Genomic DNA, 24,325 nt, shown 5'->3' on the forward strand with positions numbered 1-24,325 from the left:
TATTATAATCCCCTTCCTCCTTCCAATTGTCATCTTCTGGCCTTAGAGGGAGCGAATGGACAGGCCCAACGCCATCGGGCCTGAAGAGGAAGAGCCCTCTCCTCCCTCCTTCCAACTGTCATCTTCTTCCTAGAAGGGAGTGAAAGGACAGGCCCAACGCCATCGGGCCCGGCCTCGATTAAGAAAAAGAGCCCTCTCTCCAGTCCATCTGCCTTGGTCCAGGCCTCAGAGGGAGAGAAGAATGCTGGACCTGATCCCCTCCCCCCCACAATTCCCTTCTCCTTTTGTGTCGTGTCTTTTTAGATTGTAAGCCTGAGGGCAGGGAACTGTCTAGTATCATCTGTTGTAAGCTGTCCGGATTCCCAGTGATTGGGCGGCATATAAATAAATCCTATTATTATTATTATTATTATTATTATTATTATTATTATCCATTACTAACCCAGTGGAGAATATCTAGTTGCCATGCCCCCCCCCCCCCTGCATCCTGATGCCAGTGTTTCTTGCTGGTCTGTACAGCCCCTCTGTGTTCGGTAAATTTCAGTCAAAAGCCAATGCTGAAAACAATTAATGCCAGAGGGGTTTATCCATAAAGTATGACACATTTTGGAAACTATTTTTAATCCAGGGTCTTCCACAATATGTCATTCTAGCAGAATGCACTGTCATACAATTCTGTCTTGTGCCAATTATATGTTTTAAGTGCTTGTAATTCTGAATAATGTATTTATCTAACTAATCCTTATTTTAAAAGTTAACTCTTTCCATTCCTCAAGGCCCTAAAATGATAGTTTCTGGTCACTTTTATCTAAAAGCCACACACTTATATATAGGCATTTCTAGTGTTGAATCTAAGATATCAAAGGCCAACAGAACAAAACAATTAGAAATGGCCAAATTAGAAGAAAATCTGGAAAGCCTGTGTTAAAGATGTACCAGAGGGTGCAGGAGAGGACAGTGATCCGTTGTAATATATGCAAGAAGAATGGCATCAACAGCACACTGTGAATAGGAGCCTTACAAAGGAAACACTGGGTACCAACCATGGAGTACCTATAACAACTTGACCTAGTCTTAGAGGCCACATGTCTTGCTTGATTGCATTTCTTCAAAAAGTTGTACAGAAACTCCAAAAGGCAAATGTGTAATTGAGATAACCTTATGAACAATGGGGGGGGGGGGGGGGAGAGACTGTAGATGGGGGGAAAGAGAGGGTGGAGATAGAGATGGACAGATAAAGATGTTGATTTTTCTTAAAAGATGAAAACTCATGCCTCCACCCCACCAATGTAACTTTGCTTGTCCTCTTCAAATGTGTAACATACTTTATGGATAGGATCTCCAGCACAAACTCAAACAAGGGGAACTTTTCCAATAGTAAGCATTCCTCATTTACATAAATATTTATAAAACAGACAATTCCCAGGAGAACTGCCCATTCTTGAAGCATAAACACAGTTTCAAAAATCTAGCTGTCTTATGTTTGGTAAATCTACAATGTACTTCACTTTCTCACTTTCTCTGCTGTACGGAATGCAAGCAGCATTGCTAACATCTATTTTTTGTTATATATTTAATTATTTATGCACTCATGAGATCTGCAAAGCCAACTTGTATTCTCCTGATGTTCACTTCGTTTGCGTTTATATCATTTATGAAGTTTCATTGGGAGTTAAGTATTTTAAATAAAAGTCTTTTAATTGACTCAGAATAGACCAAAGCAACATGCTGTCTGACCTGACTGGTGGTTGGTTTATCAGGTGGATCCTTGTGAATAACCATCTGGTAACGTTTATAGACCTGGTAAGACTCCTGAAATGTGGCTTTGAACTGGGAACTTGGTGGAGATGACTGCACCAGCCTCACCTTCCAAAGAATTAAACATATTAATTACTGCAATAGTAGTCGGAAGCGTTTGAACTAATTCTGTAATACGACAGATCAACTTTTAAAAATAACATTCTGTTTTTGTAGCTATAAATAATGTAGCCAATATTACTTTCTGCTTCATTACACCGATACTTTTTTAAAAGTTTAGTTCCAATGTAACTATTTTAAATTTAGTTTTCAGTCATTGATATGTAAAACAATGTACTTCACCTTAATTTTTTTAAAAATCTGTAAGAGAAATCAGTTTTATGTGAAATCATACACAGAGACCATATGCATTATAGCAGCAACAAAAATATTGAAAAGGCGAGTTCACATTGAGGAAAGTTTGGGTAACATTTCATTAAAAATGTCCAGGAAACTACATTTTCATTTCTGTCTTAATTCTTGACTGTTCCCCTGTGGATGGGTAACTATGGATATCCTGTTGTTCTGCGATGCACCTTCCATAATCCATTACCATTGGTTTTGCTGGCTAGGGATAATGGGAGCTACACATTACAAGCTGAGTATCCCTTAATGAAAATGCTTGTGAGCAGAAGTAGTTTGGATTTTGGAATATTTGTATATACATAATGAGATATCTTGGAGATGGGATCCAGATCTAAACACAAAATTCATTTATGTTTCATATACATATCACCTGAGGGTTATTTTACACAATATTATTAATATTTTTTGTGCATGAAATGAAGTTTGTGTACACTGAACTATTAGAAAGTGAATACGTCACTACCTCAGATCCCCATGAAAAAAGTTTTGGATTTTGGAGTATTTCAGATTTTCAGATAAGGGATATTCAACTTGTAAATGCCCATGAAGGGACACAATTACCTAACACTGATTTTCATGCTGTTTTAAGATTATATGTAAAAGTGTTTTGAGATCTTTTTAAATAAAACTGCATAGTTTATATTTCTCAGCCTCTTTAAATCTTCTTTTGCATTCTATTAATACACCAGTTTCAAGTCTGGGCATGTTACAAAACACGTTAGCAGTGTAATCCCAATCACACTGAATTCCAACATTGAATACCACTAAAATCCAATTGAGTTTAATCAGACTGAGCATATTTAGGTTTTCAGCCTTAGCTACTATGGCATAAATCCAAAAATAGCTTCCTGGTGCCTGAAGAAGCAACTAAGATGATGATGATCTGCCTTGTCAGTAAAGTTATATCATTATCCACAATTAATTAAATATACAGGACGTTTAAGATATTATCAAGATGTAGCAGGAATCCAGTAACCAGTTTTAATTTAGTAAAGAAAAGAATGATCCTAAAGCTGTTTAAGATCAACTAATGTTTGGTATATATTTATAAATAAAAATGTAGTACTGGGGTTCATTAAATTGCCATGAATAATTTGTGAAACAACCTCTTCTGTGTTTAAGCAGAGTGAGGTGACTGCTTTGATCAGCAGGTTTAGATCTCATGAAAGGGCATCCAAAGTTATTTTCTATATTATTACTGATATTTTACTGCTAAGGACAAGGAGAAGTGCTTTAAAGACTTTCTGCCACCACTTGGATGGCTTTGGTTGCTGTGCACCTTGACCTGGATGAATATGAGGTGCTATATGCTACTCTGCCTCAGGCAACAACATGTCTTGGACCAGCCCTGTAAATATCCATAATACTAAATTTTCATTAAAGCTTGAGACTTCATTATATTTGTTCTGTAAGTATCTTATGCCATCTTAGATAGAACCATAGCACCATCTTGTGTTTCTGAAAAGAATATATTCACCAACCTTTGAAACAAAGATACACAAACACTCCATGAAAATACATTATAAAACACAAGATTTCTGCAAATGCCAGCAACAGGCCTCAATACTTTTCTAACACAACCAGTCGCTATCATTTTTGTGTTTAAAACTGCATATCTGATCAGCCAACTGCCTTAAAATTAACAAGAATATAGAAATAATACACTGCTATATCTCAGTACCTCTAGCTGGTGCAGAGCTTCAGAAGGTAATTTAGCAAAAATGAAATCTTCAATTGATTTTGGCTGGTTTGTTTTAGTTTTAGAGCTTTGACCATGCAAATTCTGAGTCTCTTCTTGAATTGCAGGGTTCCTTGTTTTGTTCTGAAGACTCTTTTGCAATTTTTGTTCCCTCCGTATGTCCTTGGCTTTACGGCAGGGTGGTTTACTCAAGTCTGCTCCATTGCCTAAAATAGTAACGTGTACACATTCAATAAGGAAAGCATGTACTGTATTTTGCAAACAGTCATAATCATTCATTCTATACTTTAAAGAAGATCACAAGGGATCCAAAAATTGTTAAAATTATTATGCCGTACATCCCAAAGTAAGTCAAGAAAAGGAAATTCAAGAAAGAAAAGTTATTTGCCCATTTGTGACTCATCTTTACTCCATCCTTGCTGAGAGTCAGGGGGCTCTCTTTAACAAATGTAAAAAGAAAGCAAAAAAAAAAAGGAATAATGTTCCTTCTGTGAATTTCCTCTAAGGCCTGAAACAGACGGGCCCAAAACATTTGCACCGGGACCAGGGCAACCACACATGCCAGGCCCCAATCTGGCCCGCTGTCAAAGCCCTGAACTGGGCTGCTGGAAGGAGCGGATTCTATCCACTCCTTGGCCTGGTTCTTTTTTGTTGGTGCAGTGTCGGAGCAGCTTCATGTTGCCATGTCATTTTGCTCGTGTGTTTCAGGCCTCTGTCTTACCTTAGAATCTAAGCTTTTATATTTTTATATAGAATTGTGCACACAAAATTCATATTAAGTCTAATGGATTAAACAATATTATCTTCCTGAAAGGAAACAAAAATCTTCAGGGACTGGTAGGAGCCAGACTGCAATAGCTAAGTCACAGCACAACTGAAAAGGAAAGTAATTTCACTTACATGTTAGCAAGAAATCTGACTATGAAATGTTAAAAAACAACAAACCACTAAGAAACCCAGGTCCCTAGAAGTTTGATACCTGTACCTAAGAATGTAAAATGAACTCAGAATCTGAAAGACAAAACTACTGTATGTCTAAAATTCACTTCACTACCAAAGAATGATTTGAGGGTCACAAGTGACTAAAAACAGAGAACTTTCTTTTCCTTGGAATGGAGCTTCTGAGTTCGGTCAGCCTGAGAAATAAACCAAATGCCACTATGAAAGAAGTACTTCCCTTTCTGGGTAAGGTGATCGAGAGGGTGGTTGCAAACCAGCTCCAAGCAGTCTTGGATGACACCGTTATCTTGATCCATTTCAAACTGGCTTCAGGACAGGATACAGAGTTGAGACTGCCCTGGTCACATTGGTCGATGATCTCCGTCTGTACATCGACAGAGGAAGTGTGGCCCTGTTGGTGCTCGTGGACCTCTCAGCGGCCTTCAATACCATAGACCATGGTATCCTTCTGGAACACCTGAGGAAACTAGGAATTGGAGGCACTGCTTTCCAGTGGTTCCGATCCTATCTCTCGGGCAGGTTCCAAATGGTGTCACTTGGCGACAGTTGTTCGGCCAAGAGGGAGCTCAAATCGGGCGTCCCTCAAGGTGCGATACTTTTGCCAATGCTATTCAACATTTACATGAAGCCGCTGGGTGAGATCATCCGGAGACATGGGGCAGGGTGTTATCAGTACTCTGATGACACCCAAATTTATTTCTCTATGTCCCAGACTGTTTCAGTGACCAAGAAGGGCATCTCTCCTCTGAATGACTGCCTGAGGTCCGTAATGGATTGGATGAGGGAAAATAGACTTAAATTGAATCCAAACAAAACGGATGTACTCGTGATCGGTAACCCCAACCCAGGTATGGAGATATGTTCGCCAGTCCTTGATGGGGTCACACTTCCCCTGAAGGACTGCGTCCGCAGCTTGGGAGTGCTCCTGGATTCATCGCTTCATCTGTCCTCTCAGATTGACGCGACAGCCAGGAGCTCCTGTTATCAGCTTCAGCTGATACGCCAGTTGTGCCCCTACCTGGAGCAGCGGGACCTAGAAATGGTTGTACATGCCCTGGTAACCTCTCGTCTTGATTTCTGTAATGTGCTCTACATGGGGCAACCCTTGTGCCACGTCCGGAAGCTTCAATTGATACAAAACATGGCAGTCAGACTGGTCACCGGAAAATCTAGGTTTGACCAAATTACACCTATTCTAAAGTCATTACACTGGGTGCCTATTAGCTTCCGGGCACAGTAAAAGGTGTTGTTTATTACCTACAAAGCCCTACATGGCCTGGGTCCAGTCTACTTGAAGGAACACATCCTCCCATATAATCCTTCCCATACACTCCGTTTCTCCCGGAAAAAATTTTAACATCCAAAATGACCAGCTTAGTAGTGACCTCCCGGAGGTTTTTTTCTGCTACGGCTCCTAAAGCTTAGAATGACCTGCCAGAAGAAATTCACCAATTATCCTCATTGGAGGCTTTTAAAAAAGCAACAAAAACCTTTCTCTTCCAGCAGGCCTTCCCTGAGTGATAACCACCCAGAACCAGTTCTACCCATCCTCCTTATTATATCTCCTCGTCATTCGCGGATTGTAGAATAACCTTGTAGTTTGTATTGTTATATATTTTAATCATGTTTTATGTTAATTTTATAGTTTGGGAGGGAGAGTTGGGTCAGGGTTTGTGGGTTTTATTGTTCTTATATTGTGTTTCGTATAAACTCTGTTGTTATCCACCTCAATCCCCACTACTAAGCTGGTCATTTTGGATGTTAAAATCCCCAAACGGAAGAGGCGGTATATAAATAAATAAATTTCTATCTCTTTTTCATTTTTTAGGAAATAACCAATGACACTCCATTTTTACAGATAGTTTTTTTTAAAATGTGCACACTACAGTATACATTAACTTCTCTAGTACTTTCCCCAAATACAGAAGGTGGGATCCCAATTTTGCCCCCTGCAAAAAAAGGTCCATTTCTATCCACAAAAGACATTTGATCTAGAGGATGTCACCAGCTGAAGAGAAAGTATTAAAAATGCATACAGCACCCCAAAACTGAGCATAGGTAAATTTTCAAAATCCAATTTTTGCTATGTTTGAGCAACAGGAAAGCAACAAGTTACTTTGTAAAAACTCTGTTTAGAACAGTAACGAACCAATTTGGGTAGCAAATTGGTTCGTTACAGTCGCTGTAAAGAACAGTCGCTGTAATTAATTATTTCTTTAAACAATATTCCAAGCCTTGTAGGCACAACTCTTTAACTGTGACTATCAGTTCCATTCACTGCAGCTAAAGAAAATAACTGCACCAAAAGAACAGGGAGGCTGGAAGGCTGTAATGTGCTTTTCTATGATTACTTAGAAACTAGCTAGGATTTCCAGGTGTGCTTTGTTATAAAGGAAGTCCCTTATTTGAGGGCTAGAAAGTGTGTTCCTTATAGGGTTGGCAGGTATCCTTTATTATAATGGAAGACCAGTAATTGAGAGTTGAAAAGTTTTACATAAACACAACAAGACACACACACACACACACACACACACACACACACACACACACACACCTGTATTGGGGGGGGGGGTGTCTAAAGACAAAAATGTAGACATCATGTAATTTATGAATGTGGGCAATATGTTAATTTTACAGAGAAATACATGGCTAGGTTAACTGAAATAAATACTTTTATTTTGGTATTTACGTAGAACACAAACTTATTAATTGCTAATATGAAGTTCAACATTTCCTTATTACTATTTTGAAAACCTTGCAACACTAAAACCAGCTTTACTTCTCTACTAGTTCCTCGTAGTAACTACTGTGCTAAGACAAATGCAAAATATTTGTGAAACTGGTATAAATTCATATTCAGCTTCTTACATCCATTCATCTAAAAATATTCCAACAGATCAAACTCAAAAAGATTTATCTGACAATTACTGGGTTAATGCTTTTAGTGTACTGGATTGCTGATAGCTTCCAAATCCATAAAGTTGTACATACAAACCTTAAAAGAGACATATCAGAATGCAAAGGAACAAAACTACATGAAACACTTGGTTCACTGCTTTTCTTATATCATAATGGAGTTACCTGGCTTGGGAGTTGCATGACCAACTTTTTTCATTGACTGTAATGGCTTGCTGGAGTTGGGGTGAATTTTCTCATTACATGATTCCATATGTTCAGTGTCTACTTTCTTTAAGCTTATTTCGCCTTTTATTTCTTCTTCACTCTCCACTTTCTCTGTAAAATCAATACTGAGGGGCTCTAGCTCAGATTGGCTGGTATCTGGTTCATCTTTTAACAGAAAACTGCAGCTGTCAGCATCTTTGGTATGAGAATCCATGGGTTCCACTGGATATAAAAAGAAAATAAGAACAAATTGTCAAGAAAAGGAAACAGGCTATGTAATTTTTATATTAAAACCAATCAAAATAATTTTACAACCATAGCCACATGGCTATACATAGATGAACTTATAACAATTTTTATACAGCTGAACCTTGGAAAAGTAGCTGGTAAAAATCAGCTGATTTTTCTACTTTAATGTGATAATCATATTAACACAAGTAATAAGATTTCTCAACTACTATTTCAAGCAAATAGGGTATATAGGGCTAACACAATGTACAGCTTATAGAGGTAAGCGGGACATCCTGAAGGACTTTATATTACCCCAAATATTCCAAATCCTATCAAAATATTTTTAAAGGTACTCTAAGAAAATATGTAAAATATTTCTGTTGCAAAAATCTGTTGTAGCAGAGTCTGGTGCTACAACAGATTACAATTTCCAGAATCCATAGCACTGAGCCATAGCAGTTAAAGTAGTGTCAAACCAGATTATTTCTGCAATGCGGATGCATCCAGAGATGACCCACTGATATCTATATGGATTTTTTTTTTAAATGCAGACTACAAACTAATTTTAATGGCCACTTTTTACCTTCACCATCTAATTTAGCAAGCTCTCCTTTTGTTAAGAACTTCAGCATCTTCTTTAAAACTTTCTTATGAGATTTGGAAGGCTGAAAATGTAAAGCCTGGCATCTAGAAAAAAACAAAGCAAAAAACAGTAATGCAATCAAGTTATCTCCAGTTAATAAAGTATATTAAGAGTGATTTTGATTTGTACTACCTGTGATCATCAAGTCCAGACTGTATAAATAACATTAGGTTTTACTATTAATAGTTGTGTTGTTGTTTGCCATCAGGTTGTTTTTAACTTTTTCGCCAACTTGGCAAGATTTGTTCAAAAGCAGTTTGCAACAGCTTTCCTGAGGCTGAGAAAGTGTGATTAATCCAAAGCAACGTATGGCTGAACAGGAATTCAAACTCCAGTCTCCCAGAGACCTAGTCCAACACTGAAGCGACTACATTATTCTGGCTTTACTGTTTATTTATTTAATTTATATCCTACCCTTCTCCCAATATGGAATTCAAGGCAGCACTACTGTTACTACAGCCACTATTATTACTATTAGTAGTTAATAGTATTGTAAGACATAATGTTGTTCATACAGCTTGATATTGTTCTGCATGAACAGTAATACAGAATGCATTGCTCATGACTTTTTGGTATTTCTGTGAAATGTTTGGGATTATGCATGCATACTCCAGAAAACTAAAATTTAATGGAACTTGCAGAGCTTTAAAGTTTGTAAAATTACAAAGATAAATATTTCTGTAGTATTCTCCATTGTTTAGCATTCTTTACAACACAACAATGCAAATAAAAATGCTGTCTGCATAGAGTAACCATGTATTTAACCATTCACTTGGCACCCATAGGTAACAAGGAACTGCATGTATCTGAATGAGTGAGCTGGAGGAAAAGATACAGATTGCTCTGTATCCTCTCTATGCTCAGAACAATAACTGAGCAGCTCCTTCCATGCACTCAGGACAGAAATGCAGAAAACTGTCAGAGGAGGAAGTTCTTCCATCACTCTTTGACCAGGCCTCAGTAAAATAGTAACAAAACAAATCAAAACTTTGCAGGCTAGTAAACTTTGAGATCTATAAGTAAGTAATCTTTGCAGGCTAGTAAGTAAACTTTGCAGGCTAGTAAACTTTGAAGTCTATAAGTAAGTAAATCCTCACAGAAATCTTCAAAACAGATTAGATTTATGTTATAGTTTAGAAAAATTGCCGTACTTTTGAACTACAATTTCAAGAATCCCATAGCCAGCACAACTGGCTGGAAGACTGAAAATTTTAGTCCAAAGAAGTAAATTCTCTAAGCTGGTGTCTGAAATATGGTGATGTGGCCTGCTATTCCCCCCCCACCACCACCACCACCACCTTTTAACATTTATACCAAATAGCCTTTTGAGATTTTCTGCACAACAGAGACACTGGACAGGAAGGAAAAGAATTATTGCACATAGTAAGTCCTTACCTTATTGTATACTGAGGACAACACGTCTGGTTCATAGTGGGCTTGTAAACATATTTTCCACTCCTAGAAGATTATTTTTAAAAAACTACTTAAAATAGGTTTTTTATGAATTCTTAGAATAATCTTTTACTAAAATGTAATAAATTCCTATATTACAAAGGAAAATGAAGCCACTTTTAATCAACCAACTCAATTTTTCAATCTGCTAAAATGTCACACTGCTAAAACGATAATCTCTTATTTCAGTTCTTTTGAAAATGTTATAACAAGCCAAACTGACTTCCAGGCAAAGATTGCTGTTGGTGACTTAGGGGCCAGACAAATGACCCTTTTACACTGACGTCTGGGTGGCTTCAGGGTGCAGTATTATGACACCACACATCCTAAAACCTCCCTGGCCGTTTACACATGGGTGGCTTCGTGATCCTCTGGCAGCACGCCGCACACCACCAGGGATTCATGAAATCGACTTTGGGCTTCGGCGGGGCCAGAAAATTCGGCTTTTTGATGGCCGAAAAAGGAGCGGATATTTGCCTCTCCTTTTTCATAGAATCATAGAGTTAGAAGAGATCACAAGGGCCATCCAGTCCAACCTCTTGCCATGCAGGAACTCTCAATCAAAGCATACCCAACAGATGGCCATCCAGCCACTGTTTAAAGACTTCCAAGGAGGGAGATTCCACCACACTTTTCAGCCAGCTTCAAGGCAGATTGGGGATACAATGTGTGGTTGCTGCGGCCTCAATCTGTCTTCAATAGGGGCAGCTTCATGCCCTCCTTCAGGGCTGTCTGTTTTAGCTCTTATGGTAGTTTAGACTTAAGCAACAGACTACTACTAATAAAAGCTTTCTTTCAAAAAGAAAACCAAGCATACGATCCTGTGTCATACATGTGATGTACAACTTTACAATGATGGACATATGCCATTAACACAATAAACAGCCACATAAAAGAATCATGACACTGTACAACATGGAACTGAGCATGTTGTGCCATGATGCAAAAGAAGTTCCCATCACACAACAGGGCACTGCAAAATGTGAGGACATTTTTTCTGGCCAGGTACAGGGTTACCATAACTTTCCAGAATGCCTGCCGTCCTGGACTGTCAGTGCCCTGGGGCTCTGTTAGGGGCTGCTCCCCCTCTCCTTGCACTATCATTGCACAATGACAACCTGTCACACCAAGTGCCATATTGTTTCACAGGACAACCCTTTCATAATGGCTATATCACTTCCTCTGCTTGTGCAATAGTCCCAGTGTGCAACCACAACACTCCCCCCTGGAAATATGACCACTTAGCAATGTCACAGTTCTAAACTGCACAACCATAAGGTGGCATCATAAATTCCCAAGAGGATTCCAGTCCATGTTTGTCAGCTAGTCAGAAACAGAAAGGAAACAGTTTGTTTTCTGTTCATGAATTGGAAACTTCCAAAGAGAATGTAAAAATTACAGCAGGCTCATATACTATACCAGTAGTTCTTAAACTCTAGTCCTCATGGGTTTTGAATTTCAGCTCCCAGAAGCCACAGCCAGCTTGGCCAATAGTCAGAAATTCTGGGAGCTGATGTCCAAAATGTTTCTGTGTTGGTGGGTTTATACCTTTCCCCTTTTTTCATATCTTCCGCCCCTCTTCTCCTAATGGGAATGTTATGGATTTGAATAGAAAGGAAGCAGAAGAGTTAAGATAGATGAGGGCAAAGCAGGTAGAAGAAAGTTACAGTATGTTATTTGAATGTAAGAAAGTGAAGGATGGGAAATTGGTAAATTCAAAGTGAAGAGGTAGAGTAGAAAGAAGTTGGGGATGGAATTTAAGGAAGCAAGTTAAAGAAGGTTATTGAGAAGAAGACAGAAGAGAGAAGAGAAGAGAAGGAAGAAAAGGAGGGGAAAGAGAGAAAACAAGGTTGTAAGCAGTAAGAAGTAGTGAAGGAAGAGTGAAGGGGGTTAAAGGAAGAGGAACTAGATATTAATTAGAGAAGATATGTTTACATGTATTTAGTTTTTTCAAAGGTGGTGGTAATGTTGTATAAATTGGATGAATTTGGATATGTATGTGGTTTTTTTATATTGTCACTTTGTTTGCATATTTGGTTGGTGTGTTTTGTTTATTTCTTTAATAATTTATATGTGTGTGTGTGTGTGTGTGTGTATAAAAGAACTACTGCTGCTGGTCACAAGAAGCAACATTATGCTACATAAAATATTAGTCAAAAGAACAATGATGCCCACTGAGAATCCAAGATTCAAGAAGAACAAGCTAAAGAGGAAATCAGCTAGCATTACTAGAGATATTGTCTCTTTCCATTTTCCAATGGTCCAGTCATGAACGTTTTTTAACAATAAAAGACAGCTACTTACAATTTCACAATATATTCCTTTCTACTTAAATGTTCAGTTAAACCAGTGATGCTCAGAAAACATTTCTTACCTTCGCCATCCTCTGTCTAGAAGGTCTTGGTAATCTTGAACATTTAGTGAATGAGCCCACATCCCTGGAACAAACATTCATAACAAGATATTGAAAAACCTTCAGGGAAAAAGCAGTGCCAAACTACTATATATATATTCACTTATATTTCCTTGCAATATAAAAACTTTAGAAAATATTGTTAAAAAATTAAAACGCAAACTTTTTGTGACGTTTTGGCCAACAAACTTTGTTATATTTACCCAAGACTCCCCAACAGATAACGTTTATTGTCTCCCCACATTCCCACCCCATACATTCTACTCATTATTCCAAACTTTAGCTTAACTTACAAACTCCATCCTTCCATATACTTCTGCAATATATCCTGCTAGTCATCTTTCATGTCATTCATCCCTCTCTACTTGCCCTGCAACTATCTCACAAGCATTTAAGAACTCTTCCAAGCCTAGCTATTTATTCATCAATATGCAAAAGGATCTTGGAGCACCTTTGAGACTATCTGAAAGAAAGAAGCTAGTAGCATGAGCTTTTGTAGACTTGAGTCTACTTCCTTAGATACATGAAAGTTTCAGAAAGTTCAAGCTACCAGCTCCTTTCTTTCAGTTAGTCTGAAAGGTGCTCAAGATCCCTTTGTATACTGATTTTCCAGACTAACATGGCTATGCCTTTGTATTCATTCATGACTTACTTTGTCCCATGTCTCTTCCCTCACCAACAATTCTCATTTTCCATGCTTTGATACCATCAGCCTCTATCTACGACTATCAGTTTCACATGAACTCCTGATCAAATCTATGCCACCATTTTTAACCCAAGTTCCCCTACCTCAGTATATCTGCATCCATTCATGCTAGCTGAACATGATTTTAAACACATATGTAAAAGCCATGCTTAAGGCTACTGTTTTTGTTTTAAAAGAAAAGAAGCCAACTGAACAGGCTGGTCCCAGACATTTTACTGCCTTAAGTGAAGTAACACACACACTTGTGCACACAACTACTGGGTCCTATACAGGGAGAAAGGTGGGATATAAAATAATTAAGATAAGAAACATGGTACCTAAAGCTCAGATGGGATTTAGGTACCATGTATCTTATTGTTATTATTTTCACACACGTGGCAGAAGATATCACAAATACATCCCTTGCTACACCTCCAACAGTAAAAATAGAATTTAAAATATAACAAACTGCTGCCCTATCTTGATATCCAAGATCTGTTTCCTGAGGCAGCTGACTCCCTCTACCCAATAGTAAGGCTGGCCCTGCAACTGGGAGAAAAGAAATCAAACAGCAAATAATAGCAATATGTCTTCCTTTCCTTTGCCCTTTCAGTAAAGGCTAGAAACACCACCCCCATCAGAAAGCTCCCTCAGCACTTCCTATGTATTTTCCCACTGGAGACATTTGTTGCTGTGTGCCTTCACATTTCAGACTTATGGCAACCCTAAGGGAAACCTATCTTGGGAGTTTCTTGGAAACATACAGATCTACGTACAGTATATTGCACGTATACAGGCAAGCAAAAGACTGGGCTCCCTGCTGTAGTATCCGGACACCTTCTTTCGTTTGTCTGTATCTCTCTAAGAAAACCCCATGATAGGTTCACCATAATGCTGCCCTGAAAGAAAGTGTGAAGAGCCAAAGAAACAGGAACTCTACTTGCTCACCTGAACTCTCTCTCTCTGGACAGCATAATAATGGGGATTCTGCTCAATGACTCAAATCCCCCCTGTTGTGCTACCAAGAAAGAAGGGAGGGCTTGCCATTTCCACATACTCACTTGTCCTCTCATGTGATCTCCCTCACTGTGGCAGTGTAGGGGGGGGACACGAATCAAGAAAGCAAACATGAGATTGAAGCGAGCAAACAAAACATTGTCAGTCCATGAAAAAGCAGCCACATATAAGCCCTCTTGAGCACCCTCTCACTGGATGGTGTGGAGGACCAAGTTAAACTAATCCTCACTTCAAGTGTGAGAGGGTGAATGAGGTGGCTACTCATTCTGTGGTCAGCTTATGCTACATTAGCTAGAAGGCAATGACAAGTGACTGAGCAGACAAAGATACCTCTCAGGTCAGGACTGTGGGCCCAATTCTTTTTGCTCAAAGAGGGTGAGAAAGAAGGAGGAAGTATTTATTTTCCTGCCTACCCACAGAAGTGTGAAAGCTTAGAGGAGACACTGATAGGTAAATGGCAACAAGACATGGGGGCTTCATGTGTAAGGAGTCCATTGTGCCTCTTCTTTTCTAGACTTTGCTGAAGGAAGAGAAAAGATTTTATTTTATTGTTTCATGACTTGTTACCAAGTGGGCTTCTTTTCCTTCAATATAAAAGTATGTCTAATTTGTTAGAACCTAACAATGCAATCCTAAAGCAAAGATGTGCCAACTGTAGCATAACCCTCTTTTTGTCCTGTGTTAGTGTAAGCCTCTTTTTGCCCAGTGATGTTGGACATATGAAAAAAAGACATTATCTGTTTTTCTACCAACTATGGCCTGTTACAGACTGCCAAAATAAAGCTGCTTCAGGTCTCTTTGGAGGTATGCTATTTAAATGATGCATGGGTCCTAAGAGCCCGGAGGTTGCGCCAAAGCCACACTCCATTCCTAAGCACTGGAGTGCAGCTTTGGTGCAGCTTCCGGATTCTTAGGATGCATGCATCATTTAAACAGCATACCTCCAAAGAGACCTGAAGCAGCTTTATTTTGGCAGTCTGTAACAGGCCTATGGGCCCATACAGACAGGCCAAAATAAAGCTCCTTCGGGTCACTTTGGATGTATGTTGTTTAAATGATGCATGCGTCCTAAGAGTCTGGAAGGCGCACCAAAGCCACACTCCAGTCCTTAAGATTAGAGCGTTACCTTAGGGTCACCATGTCAGTAACAACTTGAAGGTACACAACACATGCAAGGGCTCTGTCATAAAACGGGGTCTTTCTGGTTTAGGTTGCCAAGAAAGATATTATGGGAGTTGACTAAAAATGAGAGAGACAGAAGATTTGCTAGCTATCAACTATTGTGCTGAAACAGACTCTATTTCATGAACATTTATAGTACATGTTAGGATTCTCTGAACAGGTGTTATTTTGCTTTTCCATTTAAAAAAATCTAGTGCTCTACATTGCAGAGAAGTGCTCAAATTACACAACTTTCAGTCAGCCCCTTAACTACTATTTTATAAAAGCTACAGGAAGGATGGAAATGATGGGGAGAGCCAGGAGGTAGAAGTCCTGGATATCAATGACTCGCCCCACTTCAATAATCTGAACACTGTGGCTGATAGGATTACCAGAGTGAAAACTGGACGAGGTTGTGCACCTTTAATGGTTGTGCAGAAGGAAGACGTTTAGCAGGTGTTGCTTGTTGCCTGGTTACATAACCAGCAACACCTGCTAAAATTCCCTCAACATCAACTATTCCCTCAATTATTAAATTCCCTCAACCATTAAAGGCACTGGAGCCCTCTCCAGTTTTCAGCTTGGCAGTTGCAGAGGTGTTTACAGTCTTCATTTGACAAGGGCAGAAAACACTCCCAACAGCAGCTGCTATCCTGTGGGGAGCAGCCTCACTACCTCCTTCTCCAAAACCAACAGTCAAGTACTAAAATGTTGTACAGTCCAACTCCACTACTCAGGTGGTCAGGCTAAAAACTAGAGAGGGCTCCGGTACCTTTGCGTGGAAGAGAGAATTTTGACAGGTGATGTTTCTTGCCTGCTTGCATGACAATCAACCCAGGATGAATATCCCTCCTCTGCCTGACCCTTGAACCAGGGAGCCCTAGTGGCACAGTGATTAAATGCTAGTACTGCAGCCATTCACAGTCGCAAGGCTGTGAGTTCGATCCCAGGGACTCAAAGGTCCACTCAGCCTTGCATCACTCTGTAGGTTGCTAAAATAACTACCTAGCTTTTGGGGGGCAATTAGCTCCATTCTATGGAATTCTGGGATTTGTAGTTTTACAAGGGCTTTAGCCTTCTCTGCCAAAGAGTGCTGGTGCCTCACAAAACTACAAATCCCATCCTACAACATCCTGGGATTTGGTTTGAGCATTGGACTATGACTCTGGAGACCAGGACTGGAATCTTGGCTCAGCCATGTAAACCTCCTTGGGTGACCTTGGACAAGTCACACTCTCTCAGCCTCAGCGGATGGTCACGGCAAACCACCTCTGAACAATCTTTCCAAGAAAACCCCATAACAGGTTCGCCTTAGGGTTGCCCTAAGTGGGAAACAAGCAGAAGGCAGGGTGACCAGAGGTCCTCCTTTTCCAAGACATGTCCTACTTTTCCACCTTCTCTGCAGGAGCAATTCCAAAAAGTCCTCCAGTTTGAGCACGACTGAGAAGCATGAATTTACATTTCATTTTAGCTTTTATTTGGTCACGCTCTCCCTTTTGTCTTGAGGATGTCCTACATTTTGTTGTGCCCTTGTCCTCCTTTGCGGTTATTAGACCATCTGGTCGCCCTGCTTGAAGGTGCACACAACAACAACAACCACAACATCCTGAGATATTCAAAGATATAGCCGTTTAAGTCTGCAGAATCAGTACGTAGAGAGATCTTGTGGCACCTCTGAGACTCACTGAAAGAAATAAATTGGCAGCATGAAGTTTCCTAGACTAAAGTCTACTTCCTCAGATGCATTTGGATCTGAGGAAGTGGACTGAAGTCTAGGAGAGCTCCTGCTGCCAATTTCTCTTTCAGTGAGCCTCAAAGGTGCTACTAGATCTCTCCACATTCTGATTCTACAGACTAACAGGGCTATATCTTTGAACCCTGGGATATGTAGTTTCACAAGGTCTTTCGCCTTCTCTGCCAAAGAGTGACGAAACTGCCGATCCCAGGATGCCATAAGATGGGGCAACCGCACTTAAAGCGGGATGGAACTGCGTTATCTCCACAGTGTAGACACACAGAGCCACCAGGCTCTTTCTCCTCCTCGCAGCCGTTCCCAATCGGGGCATTGCTCAGCAGCTCCCAGCCCCTTTTACCGTGGGAGAGGTTGCCGGTGTCGTCCTTGCAGTAGCCGCAACGGTAGCCGCCGTCGCCCCCGAAGTACTCGACGATGCTGGGAGAGCCGGCCCCGGCCGCCGCCATCTTGCTTGGCCGCCTCAGAGCCTAGCGGCAGAAAGGCTGCCGGAAGTCAAGGCAGAGGGCCGCCCCGCCGCCATCTTAGAGAAGGGCAGCCTCCTCAGGGCGACACTCTCACTGGCCTCGCTTTAATCGCCTGACTTCCGGTGGCGGCAGCTGCCAAGGGCTAAAGGCCTCAGTCTGAGGGGCCCAGATAGAATGTGGGGAACAAGTTGCTGTTGTTGTTGTTGTTGTGGACTCAAGGGATTCGCAGTTGTGGTTGCTGTGTGCTTTCAAGTCATATATCTTGCCAAAGATCATTAAAGCTGTTATGGTTGGGAAACAGCTTTAATTGTCTTTGGCAAGATATATGACTTGAAAGCACAAAACAACCACAACTGCAAATCCCATGAGTCCTCCACAACAACAATAACAAGTTTAAGTATCTTTGGCAAGATAATGGTTTGAAAGCACATAGCAACCACAACTGCAAATCCCATGAGTCCACAACAACAACTTGTTCCCCACAAAACGGGATATAATGACTTGAAAGCACACAACAACCACAACTGCAAACCCCATGAGTCCACAACAACAACTTGTTCCCCACAACACATGTGTAATTGTCTTTGGCAAGATATATGACTTGAAAGCACACAACAACCAAAACTGTAAATCCCATGAGTCCACGAGAACAATTTCTTCCCCACAGATCTGGGCATTTGTTGTTGTGTGGCTTCAAGTCATTTCTGACTTAAGGCAGCCCCAAGGTGACCCTATCAGGGTTTTCTTGGCTAGATTTCTTTAGCGGGGTTTTACCATGGCCTTCCCTTGAGGCCGAGAAAGTGTGACTTGCCCATGTGGCTGAGCTGGGATTCGAACCCTGATCCTGCCAGTGTCCTAGTCCAACACTGAATTCACTACAGGATGTTTGTATGTTATTGTGTGCCTCCAATTCCGACTACTATGTATTATTATTGTTATTATATTTATTTATATCCCACCTTCTTCCCAGCATAGGGACTCAAAGCAACTTATGATGACCCTACCATGGGGTTTTCTTGGCTAGATTTCTTCAGAAGGCTGAGAGTGTGTGACTTGTCCAAGGTCACCCAGTGGGTTTCTGTGATCAAGCTAGTGTCCTAATCCAACGCTGAATCCACTACAGCATGCTTGTGTGTGTTGTGTGCCTTCACTTCTGACCTATGGCAGCCCTATCATGGAGTGTATTTGTTCGGGGAGGGGGATTGCCATTGCCTTCTCCTGAGGTTGCGAGAGTGTGACTTGCCCAAGGTCACCCAGTGGGTTTTCACACTGAAAACAGAGATGCTTCCCTCTCTTTGAAATGCTTTTAAACCATTATGGTGTCCAGCCAAAAAACAATTAAAGGCAATTCTTTTTCTTACAGGGCTCCTCTGTCTTTACAAACTATGGTTGCATCTACACTGCAGGATTAATGCAGTTTGGCACCGCTTTAACTGGCATGGCTCAGTGCAATGGACTGCTGGGATTTGTAGTTTTGAGAAATAGTCTCTGTCAGAGAGCTCTGGTGCCACAGCAAACTACAAGTCCTAGAATTTCATGGAGTGGAGCCATGACCTAAAGTCGTGTCAAACTGCATTTGTTCTGCTGTGTGGGAGCAGCCCATGTGGCAGGCAGAAGCTCAGCAGCTGGAAACACAATGAGAAAGGTGGCTACACATTTATATTTTCAGAGTACAGAAAAAGTCAGCTTGCTCAGAGACAACATAAGAGGAAGAAATGTAATAATAATAATAATAATAATAATAATAATGTTATTGTTGTTGTGTGCCTCCAAGTCATCTTTTACTTATGGCAGCCCTATCATAGGGTTTTCTTGGCGTGTTTCTTGAGAGGAGGTTTGCCATTGCCCTCCTCTGAGGTTGACAGATGTGACTTGCCCCAGGTCACTAAGTGAATTTTCATGGCCAAGCCAGGATTCAAAACCTGGTCTCCAGAGTCATAGTCCAAAGCTCAAACCATTACCCTGGCTCTTAATAATAATAATTCCAAATTATTATTATTATTATCATTATTATTCCACCCACTAGAACGGGAGTGCAATGGGAGCAACTTCAGCTGTTTATTTTTCACCTGCCGTGCAGTCTGTGGAAGATGCCAAAGGTGTGGCCAATACTATATCTCTTTTGCTACTCCAATACATTCCAATAAATAATATGTGGGCTGATTCCCTGTTGTACTAAGCCTCCAGTCTGCTGGCTCTCACAACCCTATAGTATACTTAGGAGTAAATATCTGTGAACCCATTGGGCTTAGAGACATGTATACAAGTGTACTGTTAAAAAGGGGTGAACTGGATGTACAGTGGCCCCTCCACATCCTCTGGGGTTAGGGGTTAAGTACTCCTGTCAATGTGGGAAAACTGCAAATGAAAAAAGCACTATTCTTTATACCTAAGTGAACACTTCTCTAAGAATCTCCAGAGCAACTCTATGGTCAACATCTGCAAGAGGAGGACCTACAAATGTCTAGCAAAGTGTTTTCTCTAGGAACTCCTAGGTTCTCCAGCACAACTCTATGGTCAACTTCCAGCAGAATTGGGCTGGAGAACTTAGAGATTCCTAGAGAGAACATATTAATCAAAACTGCAAATAATCAAATTATCATCATCATCATTATTATTATTATTATTATTATTATTATTATTATTATTATTGAGAGCCAGGATAGAGGTTTGAGCTTTGGACTTTGGAGACCAGGCTTTGAAAGTCAAAGCAGCAAATGTGGATAGCTAACTGTACTCACTTTTCCAAACGATTACAAATAGTAACATATCCAGTCAGAATACACAACGCTCAAAAAGCAATTAACAGAATTAAATGTACCTAAGACCAATGTGACTTGTGTGTGTGCCTTCAAGTCATTTCTGACTTATGGCGACCCTAAGGAGGACCTGTAGTGGAGTTTTATTGACTTACTCTCAGGAAAATGTGTCTACTTTACTTATCCACCAAACATTTGGGAATAAAATAGTATTTCCTTTTCTTGGAAACAATTATGAAAGTTAGTCTTCTTTTAAAAAAAATAAAATCTGGGGATTAAAGGCAGGAAAAGGTCTTTTATTTATTTATTTCATTTTTATGCCACCTTTCACCCCCCAAAAGAGCACCTTACAAGATTAAAACAGTGCAATTAAAAAAATGCTATGTCAAAACAGAATGAAATTACTGCAAACTTAAAACAGATAAAATATAAAAGAAAATGAAATTATTATTATTATTATTATTATTATTTATATCCTGCCCTTCTCCCAAAGCTGGGACTCAGGGCGGCTTACAATATTAAAAAAATAAACACACCATACAATTAAAAACATACCAAAAATAGTATATTAAAATAGAATCGATGCTAAAATCAAGTTTAAAAGATCAAAATGCTTAAAATACATTATATTTACAATATATTTACAAAGAGAGCCAGTGTTTAAAACATGCAGTTGTGAAAGAATGCAACCAAGGGGGGGTTATTTAGAGAGGGGGGGCAGCCTGGTGTAAGTGGTTTGAGCCTTTTGGACCACTAGAGCACTGAGTTCGAATCCCAGCTCAGCCATGGAAGCCCACTGGGCGAGTCACACTCTCTCAGCCTCAGAGGAAGGAAATGGCCAAAAATCAAAATAAAATCTAAATAAATAAACAAACAAATAAAAACTCCCCTCTGTATTTACAAATCCCAGAAAATCTTCTCAATAGGTTCAATAGGGGTCGCCAAAACGACTTGTAAACAAGAATAAACAACCTCTCCTGAGTCTCGGAATTCCAGGAGGAAGCCTTGACAGACAGCCTCCTCCTCCGCCATTTTCATTCTAGGCCCCATAAGAAACTCCAACTCCCAGAATTCCATAGCCTTGAGCCAGAAGAGACTAGTTAAAGCGCTTACCAGTGGAGACTTTCCCCCCCGAGGAGCCGCAGTATCCGCACCGGTAGCCCTCTCGCCTCCCTTCGTATTCCACTATAGAGCCCATGGTGCTTGCCTTCCTTAGGAGGAGGAGGAGGAGGAGATGATGGTGATGCTCTTGCTGCTGCTGCTGCTGCTGCTGCTGCGACTGGCACAACAACCACCACAACAAGGGCCCGCCTTGGACAAGCCTTACACACACACACTTCTCCCTCCTCTGCCAAAGCCTTACCACTCACGGATACGAATGGGATTTACAAATGACAGGGCTTGCCCACAGGCAGGGAAGCAATACTTGCCCATTGGGAATCATTAGGGAATACTGGCCCAATGAATAAGGGGAGAATACTTGCCCATAGAGGATCATTGGGTAATAGTTGCCCATAGAAAATAATGGAATACTTGCCCATAGGGAGTAATAGAATACTTGTCCATGGGGAATCTGCCCATACAGAATCATTCATTCATTCATTCATTCATTGGTGTTGAATGTTTGAGAAACCCAGATTCTATATTCTCTACAGGCAGGTATTCTCCCATTATTCCCTATGGGCAAGTACTGTATTCTCCTATTATTCTCTATGAGCAAGTATTCTCCAGTCATTCCCAATGGGCAAGTATTCTATTATTCTCCATGGGCAAGAATTCTTCAATGAAACTCTATGGGCAAGTACTGTATTCTCCAATGATTCTCCATAGGCAAGTGCTGTATTCTCCATTCATTCCCTCTATGGGCAAGTCTTCTCTAGTGATTCTCCATGGGCAAGTAATTCCCAATGTTTCCCAATGGGCAGGTATTCTCCAATAATCCTTTATGGGCAAGTATGGTTTCCCTATGGCCAAGCACTGTCATTTGTTTTAGTACATCCCAATTAAAAAAAATTGCCCAATGTCTGATTGTCAGGCGGGTGACTATTTTCGACACGTGCTGTCAGACAAATATCAAATATCTGGTCAGCCCCATACAATATCCAGACCAGCCAACCAGGCAGCATCTAGACCAGTGGGTTTCATGGCTGACTACCACCCATTTAATCATAACACTTATCACAGCCAGCCATCCTTGTCTGACACAAAATTTTCCCCGACTGGCAAAAGGGAGAACCAACCCTGACATAGTGGAGAAAATGCCCATTTCCCCATCACTCTGACAGAGCACCAAGGAGCTCCCTGCACATAAAACTCAAGGTTTTGTGTTGTATTTGTTGATGATGTGTGCCTTCAAGCCATTTCTGATTTATGGTGACCGTAAAGTGAACCTATCATGGGGTTTTATTGGCAAGATTGGTTCCGAGGTGGTTTGCCATGGCCTGCCCCTGAGAATGAGAGAGTGTGACTTGCCCAAGGCCACCCAGTCACATTTCATGGTTATAATTATGTTTAATCATAACGCTTATCACAGCAAACCATCCTTGTCTGATGAATTTCCCCCCTTCGCACTTAAAGAAATTTTAAAATCTGAGAGGCAAAAAGGAAGAACCAACCGTGACATAAGTAGACTTTGGAATGTGATGTTAATGGAGAAAATTTCTGGTTCCTTACATCAGAGTTAATTCTCTTTGTTTTTCACTTGAAAGATGGTTTTATTTTAACAATATATCAATGGAATGACAGCCCCATGCCCTCCACCTGTATATATCTCAGTTTTTGGTCTGATACTTTGATAAATGAATAACTCTTATTCATTTTATTTTTATCCTGCCTTTCTCCCAAGTTGGGACCAAAGGCGGCTCACTATATATATATATATATATATATATATATATATATATATATATCTCACACACACATCGAATCAACACTTTAAAAACAATTTAAATAGTCCAATTAAAACAGTAAAAAGTTTTTTAAAAGACTACAAAATTTAAAACATACAAGGTTAAAAATAATCTAAACCAATCCCCCATCTCCCAATAAAACCAGGCCTACATGATTTTAAAGTGCTTGCTTGAATAAAAATGTCTTTGCTTGCCGGCAAAAGGCCAGCAAAGAGGGAACCTGCCTAGCCTCCCATGGAAAGGGGTTCCAGAGAATGGGAGCAGCCACTGAGAAGGCTCTCTCTTGTGTTCTCACCAAACAAACCTGGGATGGCAGTGGGACCAAGAGAAAGCCTTCTCCTGAGGATCTTAGTGCTCTAGGTGATTCGTATGGGGAGATAGGTCTCTCAAATAGTCTGGACCTAAGCCGTGTAGGGCTTTGAATTGTGCTCAGAAGCCAATAAAGCTGTTTCAATACAGGAGTTATACTCGCTCTATAATTATTGTTATATAATATATAAAATCATATATATAATTATATAATATGTTATATGTTATTATCTCATCTTCTCTTTGTAATAGTATCTGCTTGTTGATTTCAGGTTTAACTTTGTAATCATATTTTAATCTTAAATTTTGTAGTTTTTGATGTCATAATTTCTGGCAGTTGTATTGATGACTCAAATGTTGTTCGGTATTTTGTATAATAAATTTAATTTTTAAAAAATCAGAGGCAAAAAGGAGAACCAACCGTGATATAACAACGGAGAAAATTTCCATTTTCCCATTGCTCTGACAGGATACCAAAGAGCTCCCTACACATAAAACTCAGATTTTATGTTGCATTTGTTGTTGTCATGTGCCTTCAAGTCATTTCCAACTCATGGAAAACTAGACCTAAGACAAACTTACCA

General features: G+C 40.1%; 1 protein-coding gene across 9 annotated transcripts in view; it reads right to left on the reverse strand.

Moving 5' to 3' along the window:
• ATE1 (arginyltransferase 1) overlaps window positions 1-21,721 on the reverse strand; it is a 118,188-nt gene extending 96,467 nt beyond the window's left edge. For 4 of the 9 annotated variants that reach the window (XM_089510061.1, XM_089510059.1, XM_089510065.1 and 1 more), the window contains exons 1-7: window positions 17,641-17,861; window positions 12,646-12,709; window positions 10,215-10,277; window positions 8,760-8,863; window positions 7,904-8,167; window positions 3,845-4,068; window positions 1,738-1,866 (exon numbers count right to left, since the gene is read on the reverse strand). In XM_089510061.1, coding sequence (XP_089366187.1) covers window positions 1,738-1,866; window positions 3,845-4,068; window positions 7,904-8,167; window positions 8,760-8,863; window positions 10,215-10,277; window positions 12,646-12,709; window positions 17,641-17,746 — 954 coding nt within the window. In that variant the 5' untranslated portion in view covers window positions 17,747-17,861. Of the gene's footprint in view, window positions 1-1,737; window positions 1,867-3,844; window positions 4,069-7,903; window positions 8,168-8,759; window positions 8,864-8,951; window positions 9,042-10,214; window positions 10,278-12,645; window positions 12,710-17,640; window positions 17,862-21,636 lie in introns of those variants that run through there. The other 5 variants (XM_089510067.1, XM_089510060.1, XM_089510066.1 and 2 more) reach the window with 4 other exon arrangements.
• Between the last annotated feature and the right edge of the window lie 2,604 nt (window positions 21,722-24,325).

The sequence above is a fragment of the Sceloporus occidentalis genome, unplaced genomic scaffold (assembly GCF_023333645.1).
Source record: "Sceloporus occidentalis isolate IW3139 unplaced genomic scaffold, rSceOcc1.0.p SCAF_2, whole genome shotgun sequence".
NCBI lineage: Eukaryota > Metazoa > Chordata > Lepidosauria > Squamata > Phrynosomatidae > Sceloporus > Sceloporus occidentalis.